Source organism: Babesia bigemina (genome assembly GCF_000981445.1).
Source record: "Babesia bigemina genome assembly Bbig001, chromosome : III".
NCBI classification, from domain to species: Eukaryota; Apicomplexa; class Aconoidasida; order Piroplasmida; family Babesiidae; genus Babesia; species Babesia bigemina.
Window position 1 is genome coordinate 863,105 of NC_027218.1, and position 16,855 is coordinate 879,959.

The 16,855-nt window shown below is 45.5% G+C and overlaps 5 protein-coding genes across 5 annotated transcripts; 2 read left to right on the forward strand and 3 right to left on the reverse strand.

Moving 5' to 3' along the window:
• Positions 1-712: 712 nt before the first annotated feature.
• BBBOND_0303540 (hypothetical protein, conserved) lies at positions 713-1,618 on the forward strand (the record flags this gene model as incomplete). Its single annotated transcript, XM_012913182.1, has 1 exon — positions 713-1,618. One exon carries the CDS (start codon positions 713-715, stop codon positions 1,616-1,618), a length of 906 nt encoding a protein of 301 aa, XP_012768636.1.
• Positions 1,619-1,846: 228 nt separating this feature from the next.
• Positions 1,847-2,308, reverse strand: BBBOND_0303550 (hypothetical protein; the record flags this gene model as incomplete). The annotated part of the gene is made up of 1 exon (XM_012913183.1): positions 1,847-2,308. One exon carries the CDS (start codon positions 2,306-2,308, stop codon positions 1,847-1,849), a length of 462 nt encoding a protein of 153 aa, XP_012768637.1.
• A 3,289-nt stretch (positions 2,309-5,597) lies between these two features.
• On the reverse strand, positions 5,598-12,257 carry BBBOND_0303560 (hypothetical protein; the record flags this gene model as incomplete). Its single annotated transcript, XM_012913184.1, has 1 exon — positions 5,598-12,257. The coding sequence occupies one exon, from the start codon at positions 12,255-12,257 to the stop codon at positions 5,598-5,600; it is 6,660 nt and encodes a 2,219-aa protein (XP_012768638.1).
• A 1,171-nt stretch (positions 12,258-13,428) lies between these two features.
• BBBOND_0303570 (cytochrome c oxidase assembly protein, putative) lies at positions 13,429-14,914 on the reverse strand (the record flags this gene model as incomplete). Its single annotated transcript, XM_012913185.1, has 5 exons — positions 13,429-14,002; positions 14,039-14,132; positions 14,169-14,349; positions 14,386-14,534; positions 14,572-14,914. The coding sequence occupies 5 exons, from the start codon at positions 14,912-14,914 to the stop codon at positions 13,429-13,431; spliced, it is 1,341 nt and encodes a 446-aa protein (XP_012768639.1).
• Positions 14,915-15,051: 137 nt separating this feature from the next.
• Positions 15,052-16,451, forward strand: BBBOND_0303580 (methionine aminopeptidase, type II family protein, putative; the record flags this gene model as incomplete). Its single annotated transcript, XM_012913186.1, has 4 exons — positions 15,052-15,310; positions 15,374-15,505; positions 15,542-16,200; positions 16,239-16,451. The coding sequence occupies 4 exons, from the start codon at positions 15,052-15,054 to the stop codon at positions 16,449-16,451; spliced, it is 1,263 nt and encodes a 420-aa protein (XP_012768640.1).
• Positions 16,452-16,855: the final 404 nt, after the last annotated feature.

Below are 16,855 nucleotides of genomic sequence, written 5' to 3' on the forward strand. Positions count from 1 at the left end.
ACATTACGCTTTTGTATCATGCAGCAACGCGGAAAAACAAAAAAGGTCCCATTTGTCTTCTTCGGGCTAAGGTGTATGGTAGGCTTGACTTGAATTAACGTATTGTTCCCTAATTACGTTCTTGGACCACTGTGTACAAAAACACAAATATAAGCGCCAATTAACAAGGATTTGCAGTATAGCGGATGGGTCTGTCTTACGCTGCTTTAGGTTATGATGCATAAGTCACGTGATTGATCGCAATATGCGTAAAATACTACCACAAACAGTTATATACCGACAGAATGGTTGTCATATTGCAATGCAGACATATTTTACTGCAAATGTGTACGCTGTGGTAACCTAGCATATACTGTGGAAGCCTTGCCTTCTCCATTCTTCGATTGCGCGTAACATTGCGCTACACAACTCACGCAGTAGTTTGTTGCTTGCAATTTTGAATATATGTGCTACATGTATTGCGGTGTCTGGTGCTATACACTAGACATCCCAAATGTACTTACGGCGCTAGCACCGCTACAACGATAAAACGCCATGCAACCCTCAACCAGTGTACGGATGTTGTGATTCATTGGACGTATTTTATAATCCTTCATACGGTAACAGAGAATCTAATGTAGGCGCAAGGGTTATCGACGAACACATCTCAACACATTTTGCTTTCCGCATCTAGCGGGATAGCCTCCGGGCGTTGTTAGACTATATCGCAACAATGTTCATGGGTTCATCGAGCTTCATTTCAATGGGTAAGGCCCTCAAGAAGAAGACTCCAAGTACGAATGCGGATGCTCGACGATTAATGTTTGTGGATTCCTCAATCAAAGCTGAGTTTGTGGAAATCGTACAGCTTCCCAATCCAACTAACCTCTTAGATGGCGCTTTATATGCTGTATTAGATGGGACGATTTATCTGATTCGCGGAATACTTCCTAATGTCCATCCTGTGAGCTTGTTTGTGGATAACACGATTTTGAATCAGTCGTTTCTGGCGACATTTAGGTTTGACGTCATTTTTATTTTCACATCCATTCTGTTCTTGGCGCCAGATAAGTTCATGTCTATGCCACAGCGTATATACGAGTTGTATCGATCCGGCCTCAATGAGTCCCAAGGGCACGGCGCATTGGAGGCAGGCGCCTTTGCACTCTGGAACAATAATGTGGACAAAATTCAAGAGCGCATACGGTATCTGTGCGATATTGCCAACCCGGGTGAAGCTAAGGACGTAGTCATTAAGCCTAATGTGTCTAAATTCCAGGCTATGCTGGAATACAAGGTACAATCTCTGGAGAAGGCTGTTCGAAGCTCAAACATAATTATGGGATCGTATTGCCAATCAAAAGAGACATCTAACAGTGAACATGTACGCAAGCATTACATCACTGTTCAAGATGGAAAATTGCGGTCGTTTGCTTGGTCGTTAATATCGTCCATGCTGAATGCTGAGGCACGAAACCGTCTCGTACCGTCGAACGGGTCGATGATAGACCATCAGGCAATAGACGATGTCAATCTGTCGAGAAAACCTGTCATAACATCGAGTAAGAGGCCGAAGCAGCGCAAGATAGCGGTAGCCAGTGGCACCGCCTCTATCACTTCATTTTTCAAGCCTGTATAAAACTTCCGTTTTTAAACATTCAGCCTGGATAGATGTAGTTACATGCTTGAGGCAACATAGAACCGTGTTACTTAGAAACTTAAATGGCCCACTTTCTAATTTGTCTACTGTGCCGTGAGTGGTTACGTGTGGCATTAGTCCGTGTTAGAGTTTACTCTAGGCTGCGCTTCGCAATCCATCGGTATGATCTGAGGGTTCCACGACACGTGGCAACTTGGTTGCCAGGTGTTACACGTTCTTGGCGTTGTTGAATGTTGTGCATTTCTTCGACGAAATCATCCACTGCAGATTCCTGTCCTGAAGCTCTGCTGCCTTCGCATTGTCTTCCAGAATGAGTATTCCACACGTTAGGTACAATGACGACACCTCGATGTCCAGCTTGGGGTCCTCACGCTTGGCATACAGAACCTTATGAGTTGATTTTACGTGCTTTCTGTTGTATAGCCATTTGTTTTGGGCCAACCTGAGGTCCCTGACGCTCTTGTACGTCGTGTACTCCACTCCGAATTCCATTCCATATCTTCCTTCCAAGTGCATCTTGATGTGAGATATGTACGCGTATGTGTCGCGAAAATGCTGCATGATCGCAGCTCTCCTGGTTGACGTCACCTCGTCTGCTGAAAACGTCAACCACAGTCGTAGCAGCATGGCTTCCGCTCTGAATACCATGCTGTGGAGCTCTCTCCCCATCTCTTTCCGGGGGAGGTAGAGCCGCTGTGTGTTCGCCCACTTCTTGTGTCCGGACTTCTTGGTTATTATTCTCCGTACTGCCAGGTCAATCTTGTCGAAGTGCGTGGTCTACGTGGAGATTACGCCGATGTAGTAGTTAGTGACGCTGATGGCGTACTGGTTGATAGCCATCGAGAGGTTTTTCCCCGACAGCTTTGACGCAGCCAGTAGCTCCGTTCTTCTGCAGTTTTCACCATGCTGCCAAACGTATCATTGCTTGTCCCTGAGATTGCATAGTTTGTGTGCCTGGTAGTCGTCGAAGGCGATTATTTTGAAAGCGTCAACACAGAACAAGTATGAGATGTAGATGCATAATGAGTTGTGGCGGTGACCTTGTGGATGCCGTTTCTATAATTAAGGCTAGTTGGCGTGAAATGTCGGATTACGAAATAAATGGGCGGTGTCTTCAGTGTCATTTGTGATTCGTAAAAACCGAGTCAGTTAGGATTGTAGCGATGACTAACAAAAGTAGGGTGGAGTAGCACTGACCCAATGAGGTATGGGTGCAAGTTAATCAAGGTATGGATAGGCAAAGTTATTGTTGTTTTTGCATAAGCTTGCAAGGCGTTTCGTCTCAAACGCTTACGTCAACCAGATGACATGGGGGTGTGGAGAGACGAGGACCAAAAGTCAAAGGGGTAAAAGCGAAGTTGAAAATTAATACTCACCACAATTATCCTAAGCTAAGCCATGAGAGTGAATGCGATGGTCGTTAATGTTTTTAAATTGAATGTCTCATCGCTACAGAAGCGCTTTGTGGGCTGCATAAGGCTACGAGACAACACTGATCGTGGCAACGAATAGTTAGGTGGTGATGTTGAAAGCACGGAAGGGCTCATGCTTTGAGGCGAATGTGGTACCCATCCCTTGCTTATTGGCGGAAGGCCACCAAGGAATCTGGTGAGCTAGGTTCCAGAGCACGGAAGGGTTCACATATTTGGGCGAATACAGCACCAATCCCTTGCTTATTGATCAAACAGCGGACGCAAAGAACCAAGAATATGAGGAGTGGGAGACCAATAAATACGCCAAGAGGGGCTGCCCAGTTAACCGTCATCTTCCTTACAAATCAGTTCAAAACTCTAAGAATTAACGAACCACCTACCTTACGTATCGCATCGCCACTTCAAGTGTTGATATATAAGTGTCTTATAACCCGTTCATGCGAACGTGACGGTCATTACGCTTATCTTACATACCATGATGATCCAATAGCACCGCATGCATCGGAGAGACATGGTGATGATGCGGCGCGAATAAGATGCAGATCGAATCCACGACATTCAACAGCGCAAGGTTACTGCCACTCATCACACTCCACTATTCTCACCCTTCCACAACCGTTGAACGTCTACTTTGTGCCATACCACTGGTGCAGTTGTGGGCGCATAACTGAGCTATACAGCGATATTAAGATATCAGTATTTACCAGAATGTCACATCCGCGTGCCAAGTAACTAATCTGTCATGTGGTAATAACTTCGGGCAATATACCGGTCCGTCTCATCAGTGGGCCCATTAGCATTTTTATCCACATGTTCCGGGGACTCATGATATCGCACACATACTATCCATTCACCTGAGACATAAGTCACTGTATATGCTTCCTCTCAACCAATACACAGTAATGGGAAACTCGAAACGTGTGACACATTATACGGCGATTTCGTTAGGTGAAAGGCTGAGCTGGCGGTGGCAACATCAAGGCAGCAATGATCATCGTGGTGGTGAGTGACAAACGTTGCCATGAGGGTGACTGGTGAATGCACGATATCCTGCGAGAAAGGATGAGGAGCGTATCGATGCCGCCGAGAACTACGTACAACAGGTCACCGTGGTTAATCCTGTTCAGCTTGCAAATGCTTACCTAATGCCATATGTCGATGTAATTTGTGAACGTCTCAAGGGCAACTACAGTGTACAATTATGAAACATTTAATAATACGACATTGGATACGCAGTGTACTGTTTGTTCACATTACTGTTAGCTGAGTGCGATAATTAAAATTTCCAAGTTGTTTAAAGAGTGCGACACAGAAGGTTCATTTGCAATTTAAAATATCGCAGACCTTGTGGAACGGGCGGATGCGAAAGACGATCATGACACATATAAGGAGGATGAAGATGATAATGACGATGACGGGAGCGATGACGGTGCTGGAAGGGCTCCCACCGGGGGTGGCGAAAACACTGGAGGGATGCTCACTACCGGTGTAAGAGGCGATATAAGTGGAAGATGAGGTAGGGCGTGATGTTCTACTTTTACAACATGGACATTCACAGGTGGGCTTGGTACACTCACTGCATTTTTTCGTACATCCTGGTGGTTTGCATTCGTCCTTTGATGGGCCCGTTTTGCGCTGATGATAGAAGTTTTGACAGTGTGAGCATCCGTAACCCTGACATTTTTCACAACACCAGAAACAGCAATTACACAGCTTGAGCGATAGACATCCATTATGACACAACGGACATGGCACCCCTCCATAAACCATGTTCCCTCTTCTACTTCGTCATCAACATGCAAAACCATGAAGCACGTGCCTCAGCTTAGGAAACTCTTTCCATCAACCTGCAAACCATGAAAAACGTACCTCAGCCCCGGACACTGACTGTCTCTTATAGGCGCTCCACGTGCTACCTGGTAACCGCTACCTATAGCATCGCCTATTCCATCACAGCTGAAGTAGTACCCAGTTATAGCATGTGGACGGTATCGCACCAGTGGCATGCAGGTCAACCGGTACCAGTTGAGCAGTCAAGACCACCCGTCACTGTCCAAATTGCGAACGCCGATTCTGAATGGCATCACAGTTGTGACATAATAAAATCATATGTAAGCTATATCGCTCGATTAATACGTTTCTCATTTACACTGCTACCACCAAGGCCACCGAACTCCGCCGTCCACTGGCCATCACGTCAGATTGCCCCGGCACATCCATTGCCCAGCAACGAACATTGCTAACATTGCAACCGGTATCCCAACCACCTTATAGTAATTCACGTAGCACGGTACTGTCCCTGCTGCAGCGTTGGTGACAAATCACCTAGCTTCACGGTGCGATGACGCAGACGCCTCTCACAAGTGACGCAAACCTCAACGTCCCAAACCACGAACCTATCGATGCATGATCTACATTAACTGCCATATTGCTGAGTATACATTAGGTAATATATTTGGGGGAGTATTAGGTTAGGCGGTGGGTTGCTAGGTAGTGGGTTAGGTGAGTGGTGGTGAGGTGGTCTATCAAGGTTGCAGGTACAGCACTTTGTTGAGTGCTTTAACACGTGCAGCGGCGAGTAGTGATTGCGCGGCGATACGATGTGATGAGGGAGAGTGCAAATGCGATTTGATGTGGAGCAGGTCGAGGCGGATGACCATGATGTGGATGAGGTACAAGAGAGAGAGGAGCCACAGGGCGAGGAGAAGGTAGGAGAAGGGTTGTCTTATTTCCCATAAAAACTTATCGCACTCGTCAAATAGTTTGCTGAAATATTCGGAGTGTAGTACATTACTCAGTTGGGTACGGAAGTCGAAGCACGTTTTTTTCTTAGAGTTCAACTCTTCTGCATCATCATACGTTAGTCCGTATCTATACAGCGTAGGCAATACACCTTTGCAGCTTACTATTGAAGGGCATTGGCAACCAAATCCGATTGACGAGGGGTTAAGGAAACCATGCTGACCACGCTTACAGTTATTGCTGTTTAGGCATACACGGCACCCCCAGTCCCGGCAAAATATGTCTTGAAAATCCTTGAGCAGTGATTCAAGATAGCAATGGAATTGCCATGGTAGGTAGACAGCCCATGATAGGTAGAGGTCGGAATGCTTGGGGGCATGATGCCTGTAGTAGTCCGTATAAAGTGAGAATAGGTAAGGTGCGCTGCTAAGATTGTTGTGCATACATATACCCCGCGTAGAAAGGTGCATAAGGTGATGGTAGACGCATTTAGAATGTTGCACCGTGTCTGCACTACCGTATGCATCGCTAAATGCATCAGTAAACGCGGATGTATTGCCATATAATTTCATGGACAGTTTCTTAATGGATGTTTCGAAATTTGTTTTGATAACGTTTGTATTTGCCTTATTACTACCATGGAATTTATTAACTAATGATGATACAAAACCAAAGTGTTCAGGCAACGTAGTAGGAGGTCTTGGAACAAGGCAGAAAAGAGAGGTTATATCCACATTGACGAAGAATTCACCTATAATTCCACTCAGATCCGAACCGGTACGCGCGCTACCTGAGAACTCCCTGAAGCCAAGGGGAGTGAGACACGGCATCCCATTCTGTGATGTGGGACACGTAAAACATTTGGGCTGACATCCAATGGAGCGCAGTTGATGAGGCAAATAACCGAGCAAACAGTCACTTAGATAGGACATGAGCGGTGACTGAGATTGGCAATCAAATTTGTCCGTTGAATGGTCGTTGCATTGCCAGTTACAGGGTTGGGCACTTTTACCGTATTGACAATCGGCCCAACCGTAATGTACAGCGCTGATTTTACATTGGGTGTGCAAGAATCTGAGGACTGGAAACAACCTGCGGAGGATGTCCAGAAGCATGTGAAGACATTCTTCCCCGGTTGCAGGATAATGAAAATTGAGTGAGTTGTTCGAAAAGTCGCAGGCATAATACGTTGTTGAAGCGTCACCAGTGCCAACGATAGCGGTGAGTAGTTTGCGAGAATAAGTGGACGAGTTATATATGTAATAAGAAATTGTATCTCTCTGTGCCAATGCAAACTGATGATTATTTCCTGGGTCATACAATCTTCGAATGCATATTTGGAGTTTGCTGTATACAATATTATGCTCCAGGCCGCAAAGCCACACCAGCATCTCAAATATAGTACAGGGATGTTCAGGTGGCACTGGATTACGGAGGTGACAAACATTATAATATTCTACTAGGTGAGAGAAAAGTTTTCCAAGAATGCCTTTGGGCGTCTTAACATTTTCCAAATATACAAAAAATGTGTTATTCGTTTCTTGGGATGATTGGAATTCATTCTTACCACTAAACGCTTTTTTTAAAATATCTTTCACCCGTGAACCCTTTTGATCTTGTAAAAGATTCTCAACAACATAGCCATGATTTTCAATATAACTTCTGAAGTCATATTTATTGTCAGCGCCTTTAATAGGATTGTATTTGTAATCCCTTGAACAATTGTAAAACAACCCATGAAGGTCGTGGAACAGAGCATCGATAATTGTGATGCCAATTTTAGCGCAATTCATAGCGTCTTCAGTAAATTTAGATTTAGACGGGTCATCCCATTCAAACCCATACGACGCACCATCATATGCGTTCACATAAGCGTAGCTGATCTCCTTCATTAAATATTGAAGACCTGATTTTAAGGCGTCTAGCAGGGAACTACTCTGCCCGGCGAACTTCGAAGGGTGCATCGTACGAAGGACCTTGAGAAATTCAGTACACCTATATGCAGACTTGTGACTGAATCTCCCTTCGCATAGCACGCTGAAAAGTTGCAGCGTGTGTATATGGAGCGTTCCAAAGTAGTCTATAATGGGATTCTTGGTGGTTTGGGTAGACGACGACCGCTGGCCTGTGGAGTCGGTATTATGTGACATACCAGCACGACCCGAAGGGTTCTGTATGCTTTTACGCGGAATGCGAGGCATATGCGTTACTTTACGTGGTCCATATGGCTTATTTGAAATCTCAATTTGATTGTGAACAAGATGCACACCCTGCGTGTTATGCTGATTCTTTATTCGCAAGTCATCTTCGTCATCTTCACTTTCTACCTCCTCTTCGTCATCTTCCACTTCCAAGCCGTCATGTTGGAATTTAACGTACTTATGAAGATGATTGTAAAGGTGTTTGAAAGTTTTGGCAAGTGTTTTCATGTCTGGAGATGTTTTAAGGCCATTGACTTTCTTTTCGATCCATATTTTCAGCAACAGTAAAGCTCCTTTTATTCCTTTATTTAAGTCGTTAACTATAATGCTTCTAATATTTTGTTTATGCTCCTGCACACGCTCCTTTAAAGATATCAAATCAGCCTCCTTTTGCTTAGCGCACATAGCGTAAACCCCGGAAATAATTTGCTCAAAGGCGTTTCTGACTTTATCTTTAATGGTAGACCTAAGGTTCTCGTTTTTGCTTTCGGAATCCTCGAATGCCTTGCCAAGATAATATTCTGCCTTGGTGGAGCAATCATCGAAAAGCTCATATGCATTAACTAATGTTTCAACCGTATCTTTAATTAGATTTTGGAGTTGTTCGAAACAGCTCATTCGAGCCACATAGTCATCATTGAATGCGGAGTTTTCTTTCACTGCTTTAAACAAAGTAGTAAAATCCTGGTCGAACAATGTTAATAATTTACCTCTCTGACCCTTCTCTTTAAACATAGAGGCCTTAAGCCCAGCGATTTTGTTCTCAGCCTTGGTAACTTCCAATTCAATCGCATCGGCGTACTTCTGCTCCGCTTCCCCAACCTTTTCCTTAATGGATCGTATAGCGTTTTGAAGATAATTCATTGCAGAATTTTGGTAGGCTTTTTCGTAGGCAGTAGAAAGGTTTTTTACATTATGCATTATTAAGTCTTTGAGATCGTTGAAGCATTGTATACGTAATGCTGTATCCGTTTTAAATGCGGAATTCAGCGTTACGTTTTGTTGCAATTGTCTAAAGGGTTCTTCAAACGAAAGTTCTAATTTCTTTCTTGTATCCCTTTTTGTAAACTTCTCTTCGGTAATACCACCAATCAATTCTCTAATACTACTTATATTTCCTCTAACAGATGCTTCATACACCTCCTCAGTCCTCTGAATTTTGTTCTGTATTGCCTTAATTGCCCCGATGAGGTAAGACTTCGCAGAACTCTGGTAGGCCTTTTGGTAAGCTATCTCTAAAGATTTTATTATGTTCTCTATGACCGATTTTAGGTTTTCGAAATATTGTGTGCGATACGTTCGGTCTTCTGAGAAGACTGATTTAGTATCGGTGGCGGCGGCGATCTCCTCGAATGGTGTGGAAATAGCAGATATTACGCTAGCAAGTCTATCCTGTTCGGCAATAGTTTTAAGATCCTCAACTTGCGCCATAATCCGTGCACTTAGCTTGGTAATTTCCGACTGATAAGCACTTTCCGCCTTATTGACTCTTTTTTTTATCTCACTAATCGCACCGCTGAGGTACGTTTTCGCTGCACTCTTGAATGCATTTTTGTAGGCGGCAGACAGCGTGGAAATCGTATCGTTGAATAGTTGCATGAGGTTAGCAAAGTACTTCTCACGCGCTTTTTTGTCATCATCGTAAACAGAATGATCGGTGACGGCCAATTGAATGCTGGAGAAATGATGTTCATAGTCTCTGAGAAAACCATCAAGTTTATTGTTTTCCGCATTCTTTTTAAGATTTACAATGTGCCCTTTAATCGAATGAAGTGCCGCCTGAACTTTTTGTTTGTATGCTTGGTCGGCTTTGATGTTTTCTTCGTTGGCTTCTTTGAAGGTGTGACTCAGAAGGCTAGAGATGTAGCTGTGGATCCAAGCAATTGAATCAGCGTCTTCTTTTAGGCTAGAAATTCTATGCTGGATTCCACCACTAGTAATATGTTCTAACTTATCAAAATGCGGCTGTATACGTCCCTTAAACGTTATGGAAATATCTTTAACCTTCTGAAGGGATGCAACAACGTCATCGGCCAATTGTTTGGCTTGGGATGTCCTCTGTTTAGAAGCCGCAACAGGCTGTAATGCATCCACAATCTTTTTGCGCAACCCAAAATCAGTGCATAATAGATATGAATCGGCATGTACCAAGGCGGCCAACAAGTCCTCTTGAGTTTGCGAAGCCAATTTGTCTAATGAGTTCTTATAATCCGTAAATACCTTATCAGTGCTATTAAATGCAGCATTTAAGTTCTTTAAATCTTTTGTAATATGTTCTGCTTGGCCATGTTTATTCAACGCCTTTTCAATAACCTGAGTGTGCTCCTGAATTGTGGTTCTCTCCACATCCTTAAGCATCGCCATGGTATCAACGTTATCCCTATCTACCCTATCCAATTGGTTTTGAATAGCATCAATGGCTTGCTTAACCTTACTGTTATTTAACCCTCCGTGCACCAATAGACAGTCTTGAACCTTAGCAATAATATTCGCCAAAGACTTTTGGGCTTGCTCAGCGACACTCTGTAATGCATCTTTATGGTATGCGAATGCAACATCAGGACCTTCAATTGATTCAGATAAGTTTAACAAACCACTTTTCACACTATCTGCAGCACTGATGCTGAGCGCCTGCGTGATATTTGTAATACCTTCACTATTCATAAAATTACTTTTCAAATTAGTAAGATCAGTCATGCTATTAACATGTGAATGTACACTCTCCATCTTCACTTGAATAGTTTCTATTGCCGTTTTAACCTTTTCATTCCTTATCCCGCCCAAGAACGCAGCATTCTTTCTGGTGCACTCTAGAGCTGTTTCCAAATTCCGTCTGGCTTCTTCAACCAATTTCTGCAAATTACTGTCATGCTGATTTCTAAATACATTGCCAGGCTGGCCGATTGACGTCTCCAAATCCCTTATCCCATCAGTAACACTCCTATCTACAGTGCTAGTAAGAGACAGTATAATCGTCCCGATATGCTTCTGCACAGTTGCAGTTTTCAAATCTGCCAATATGTCCTTATCAACAACAGTGTTCGCTTTATCTTTCAGCCTGTTTTCAATAGCTCGAATCGCTGTTTTAATCGTTTCATTTCTTAATCCTCCCAAGGTTAAAGCACTATTTTTCGCACAGTTTACTGCATTCTTTAAATCACCTTGAGCTGCCTTGAGATGTTCGTTCAGAAATGCTTCACGAATCGCGTCAATGTCCCCTTTTACTTTTTCAATAAGTTCCGTGACACCTTTCTCATGCTCGTGAATTGTATGCTTAACATTCGCAGTTATAAAATATTCAACTTGTTTGGGCAGTTTATCAAAAGCATTCTGAAGAGTTTCCACGGCTTTTGCATAACCCCTGACCTGCGCGGCGTTCTGCAACCTTTTTACAGCTTCTTTCACCACCGTAATTGATGTCTCAATTTTTTTTTGAAGTCCGGGGTCTAAATCCCTTACAAAGTTTTCTGCGGCATCTGAGATTCCGACAAAGCCCTCGGTGGTTGTTTGCCAATAAAGAGACTGTTCCTTAACCGATATTGTTTTCAAATGGGAAATAACTTTGATTTCGTCTTCTATATTACTGTTTAGATCATGTAACGTTTTTTGCACGTTTTCACTTCTTTCCTTCAAAACGTGTTCCCAATCCCGAAGCCCCAACTCGACAACTGATAAAAATCCTTCAAGACCTTCTCGACCTTGTTTTAACTTACCTTTCATTTTTTCGACATCCTTGTCTGCCTCACTCCAGTACGTTTGAACACTCTCATCATCCTTTACACTCTCCAAAAATCCGTGCAGAAACGCCATTATTCCGTCACATAGCCTGTCCAAATCGGAATACACGATGCCCTTTCCAGTGTAGCCTCTGAATTTGTTGTCGAAACCTAAGAAGGACTCGAGGGCGGAACATAATTGCGCCAAAATGTTTTTATCCCCTGTCAAACATAAACACTTTTTAAACTCTTCAAGCTTGCTAATATATTCATTACCTTCAACAATTTCCATTTTAATATCTTCAGAACGCTTCGGATCAGCAGCAGAAAGCTTATCAGCTTCTCCCACCTTTTTTTTAAGGTATTCATCAGCCTTATCAATAGCCTCATCAATCACCTGTTGCAAAGCCTTGGCCAACTCATCAAGACCATCACCATCCTTACCATTCCCATGCCTAATCTGGATGAGCCAGTCGATGGCCTCCCTTAAATTTTCAGGGCAGTCGGTCAGTTTCTTAGGTGCCATCTGTCAGAAGCGTAAACTTAACGTGAGTGCAACCTCAAGCAACCCACCAACAATTTGAGGCTGCATACACTTAACTTCCGCGAAAATGCGATAAGCACTGGACGACTGGCAAACTCCTCTCTCAGTGCTCTAAACTACATTACCTAAGCGTCAGCTCGATTGATGACGTATTTGAAATTCACGACGAAATTAGCTTCCGCCTTGCTCACCGTTTCCTAACCGCCAGCACCCAGACAGCCCGAAATTCATACACTTAGGAGGTGACGTCAGACCTCCAAACTACAGCCCTATGTTTACCTTCCTTAAGAAACAGCTAGAGGTGATGCAAGCTGCGAGTTAATATTCGCATCAAATTCTACACTGTCTCTACGCAATTACTGGTACACCCCACTACTGTCACACGCCAACAATACAAGAGAGGATACATTCGCGAAAAGTCAAATGGAATGATGCAGTGCAGTCATCTGAATAGCAGCATGTTGTAAAAACGAGGCGAGATATCTCCCGGTTAATTGACTCTTTGCTGCCTTCACAAGTAGTGGAATCTACGCTGCGTGTTATAGGAATATGACGTTAATATGGAGAATTCGGAGTGTAACATTGAATAACAGTGAATATAAAAGGAACTGCAAAAGACCATACTGGCAGAACGGCAGTGAGGAGTAGGTGAATGACGATGGTAACAATGGATTGCCGAGGACAAGACGCTCAACATGGAGAAGGACAAGGAGCGTTACTAAGCTGAATTCCATCCGAATAGGAAGCAGAGTGCGACGATCATCGTGGAAGCCAAGGTTACCAACCAATGCCTCTATGTCAAGACTGAGATACAGCAGGTGTGAAGACGTGGTGAAGGAGCCGAAAGGGGAATAGATACGCCAGATGATATGTTATAGGCAAAGGCCTATCTGATAGGCGAAATGGTGGTTCAAGGTGATCACTTCTTTGTGAACGACCCTGGCGCCCAGACAGGATTGGTGACACAGGTGGCACCAGTGACGATCGGCAACGTACCGACGAGGAACCAGCAGCCAACACCAACGGATCGTGATTTGCTATCATGGTTCACTAAAAATCTGACAGAACCAAAACATAGCCAGATAGGAAACCTTACAATATGAAATATCGCGTATTTTAAACAATGATGTTGCAATGGTCCAATACCCATGGTCTACCGTAATTTGGCCAGCATCATGATCAGCACCGACCACAACGCCAGTGCGTTTGCGTGGTGGGTCATTGCACCGTGCAGAGGCACGTGTTTAACGACGGTCATAATGCCTAACACGACCTGCAGTAGTGAGGCATGCAGGGTCCCCATGGCCAGTTTGCGGACCGCGGTTGGAACTCCCTGCGCTCTTGCAGCCATGTAAGTGGCCATTGACATTACAGCCGTGATGTATCCGAGACATCTGTGGTTGAATTGCACGACGCCTGTTTTTTCGAAGAGGTGATTGATACAGTTGACTTGGGCGTAGTCGTCCGGAATGTAGGAATCCAGCATTTTCGGCCACGTGTTGTATGCCAAACCCGCATCATTCCCCGCGACAATCGAACCGTACAGCATGGTCAAAAATAGTGACGCAAGTGTGGCTTTCCCCATCCTGCGCACCCTCCGTAAGGCAGTGGTGTCAGGAGACGCCAGTTCATTGCCAGCTCTTAGAGTCCTCAAACCATTCCATAAGCACAGCGAGTATATGGCAAGTGCGTTGGTGAAGTGTATGGCTAGCCTGTAAGGTGACACCCTGCACACGTGTGATCGGCTGTGCTTTCTACGTTACCTTGGCGTCTTATTTTCAGTTTCCGGTTCTTTAAATCCGCTTTCTACCATCCACTTCCCAACAAACGCCTGTGATAAACCAATTCCCGATATACCTATACGATATAGACATATTACCGGCTAAGTCTTACCCATTGCAAGCAAATGCCCCCCTGGCGCCAGCGCACCCCGTATCGCCAGGAACAATGCACCCCCGCCAAAACACATTCCTGCGAACCTTCCTAGCATACGGTGCACCCATTCATTGAGATAAATGTTCTGGTAGTCCTCTAGCGATATATCGTAGTGCACCTGCTTGTATTCGGGCGTGGCCTGTTGCGACATGCAAGCTGTTACGTTTCAAACCACCTTATATCTTTCGAATTCGCGATCCCACTCATCTTCATCTTTAGGCAGATGCTTTCCCAGTAGATGCCAGTCCAGCATTGATAAGCCGCTTTCGTTGAGTCGCACGTAGGCACCGATCGCCATAACGCCTGCAGTGATGCCAGCGGAGCCTGAATATATATTAAAGATAGTCATTATGTAACCAACCCAACAACCAATAGGCGACTGTTTTCTCCTTTCCTGGCCGTGCAATTCTAAACCACCTTGAACAATCGCTACGGTGGTTGCCAGAGTGCCCCGGTGTAGCTTCTCCTTCCCTCGAAAACAGCGCCTCTGAAGACCCTTTTATGCCACTTGAATCGCTTGCACCTGAAACATCGGTTCTACCGATGTTTACAGCCTCCTTGTAGTGTCTGAATGCTCCATTGGTTGAGTGACCTGCCCGTAACTGTAGCGCCTGGCGACACAGCGGAACTCGCTGCCTTCCGTGGAGGAACGAGCGCACCACATCTAGCCTTACGCCACCAAGCCTCGCTATATTAAGCATCATTTGTATCTTATAAGTCTGACTTTTTGTTTTTGCAGCTTCATAGCCCCCATGTGTACGACGTCGCGTGACCGCCTGTTGTTACACCTTGATATGGATCACGTATAATTCACTTCTTTTGACATCACGCTCTTCGTAATATGGAATGCTCAATTACACCCACTGAAGCGCCTCCGGCGGCGCCTAAAAACGAGAGGCGCAAGAAGAAGCAGCCCAAAGCCAGCAGCGACTCCTTCGATGATCTCTTGGAGCTTGAATCGCTTTCCGTAACTCCTAACAATCCGCTTCTTGTGGATTGTTTACCTGGAGAGCCGTTGCGCCGTCTTAACAAGTGGACCACGGCGATTCCGCCCAGCAAACCCGTTCACGAGCAGTTCAAGGGTCGCCCGTTCCCCGTCGGTTAGTGCGTTTATCTGGAATCTGAGCGCGTATTAGGTGAGGAATGGGAGTACAGCGGCGCAGGCGCGGCGCGCAGCAACGACGAGGAGAAGCGCCATCTGGAGAAGGTGTCTGCGGATTCCTACCAGGACCTGCGTCGCGCCGCCGAGGTCCACCGGCAGGTACGACGTTACATCCAGTCGGTAGTCCGTCCAGGTTTGTTTCATTTCCTGCTGTGTAATGCGAATCCAGGCATTACGATGTTGGATCTTGTGAACGCGGTTGAAACGAAATCCAAAGAGCTCATTGCTGCCGACGGCCTTAAATGCGGATGGGCGTTCCCAACCGGGTGCTCTCTGAATTCGTGTGCAGCCCACTACACGCCAAACTACGGCGACAACACCGTGTTGACCAAGGGCGACATATGCAAGCTCGACTTCGGCACCCAGGTGAACGGCCACATCATCGACTGCGCGTTCACCATCGCCTTTGACGAGCAGTATGACGAGCTTATCAAGGCAACTCAGGAGGCCACTAACGTCGGCATTCGCGACGCGGGCATAGACGCTCGTTTGTGCGAGATAGGTGAGGTGATTCACGAGACGATTGAGAGCCACGAGGTCACCATCCAGGGGGTCACCTACCCGGTGAAACCCATCCGGAACCTTACTGGCCACAGTATCGGTTCGTATCGCATCCACGCGGGCAAGGCCGTGCCCATCGTGCGCAACAGCGGCTGCTCTGACAGAATGGAGGAGGGCGACCTGTTTGCTATCGAGACTTTTGCCACCACTGGCAAAGGCACGGTGGTGGAGTCGATGGACTGCTCGCACTACATGAAGGACTTCGAAGTGGGCTTCGTGCCGCTTACGCTGAAGAGTGCTCGCGACGTTCTGAAGTGCATTAACACGGTTGGTTGTTTTTATGCTTGATCTCTTATTCGTGTCAGAACTTCAGCACCCTGGCGTTCTGCCGCCGTTGGCTGGACGACCTCACCGGCGGCAAGAACTTGCTGGCTCTGAGGCACCTGGTAGACAAGGGAATCGTGAACCCGTATCCGCCTCTGTCCGACATCCGCGGCTCTTACACATCCCAGATGGAACACACCATCCTGCTGCGTCCCACGTGTAAAGAGGTGCTGTCACGCGGTGAAGATTATTGAGCGACGGTGTGCCTGTTTAGCACATTTTTCGAACATAGTGCTAAAATTTGGCCTCAGGGGCGGGCACGGATGTCCGAGTGGTTAAGGAGGGGGACTTAAGATCCTCTGGTCGTGAGACCGCGTGGGTTCGAACCCCACTCCGTGCACTAATTTATTTGCCTTTTGGCAATGTGTGACACCTTGTTTAGATTTGTATGGGTTGTTTAGTTATATTCCAGTCGTTTCAGCCCGCAGCAGGCCCCCTTGACGTCGAGGGTGCTGATTGCAGGTAGCCGAAAGCCCATAGCTATAACGTTAACGACATAACCATTCGATGGGACACATTTCGATATATATAGCTACAAAAGGTTTAGTTGCTCTTGGGAGAGCCGTTAATGTGTCCTACGTGGCCGCGTCTAGACAGG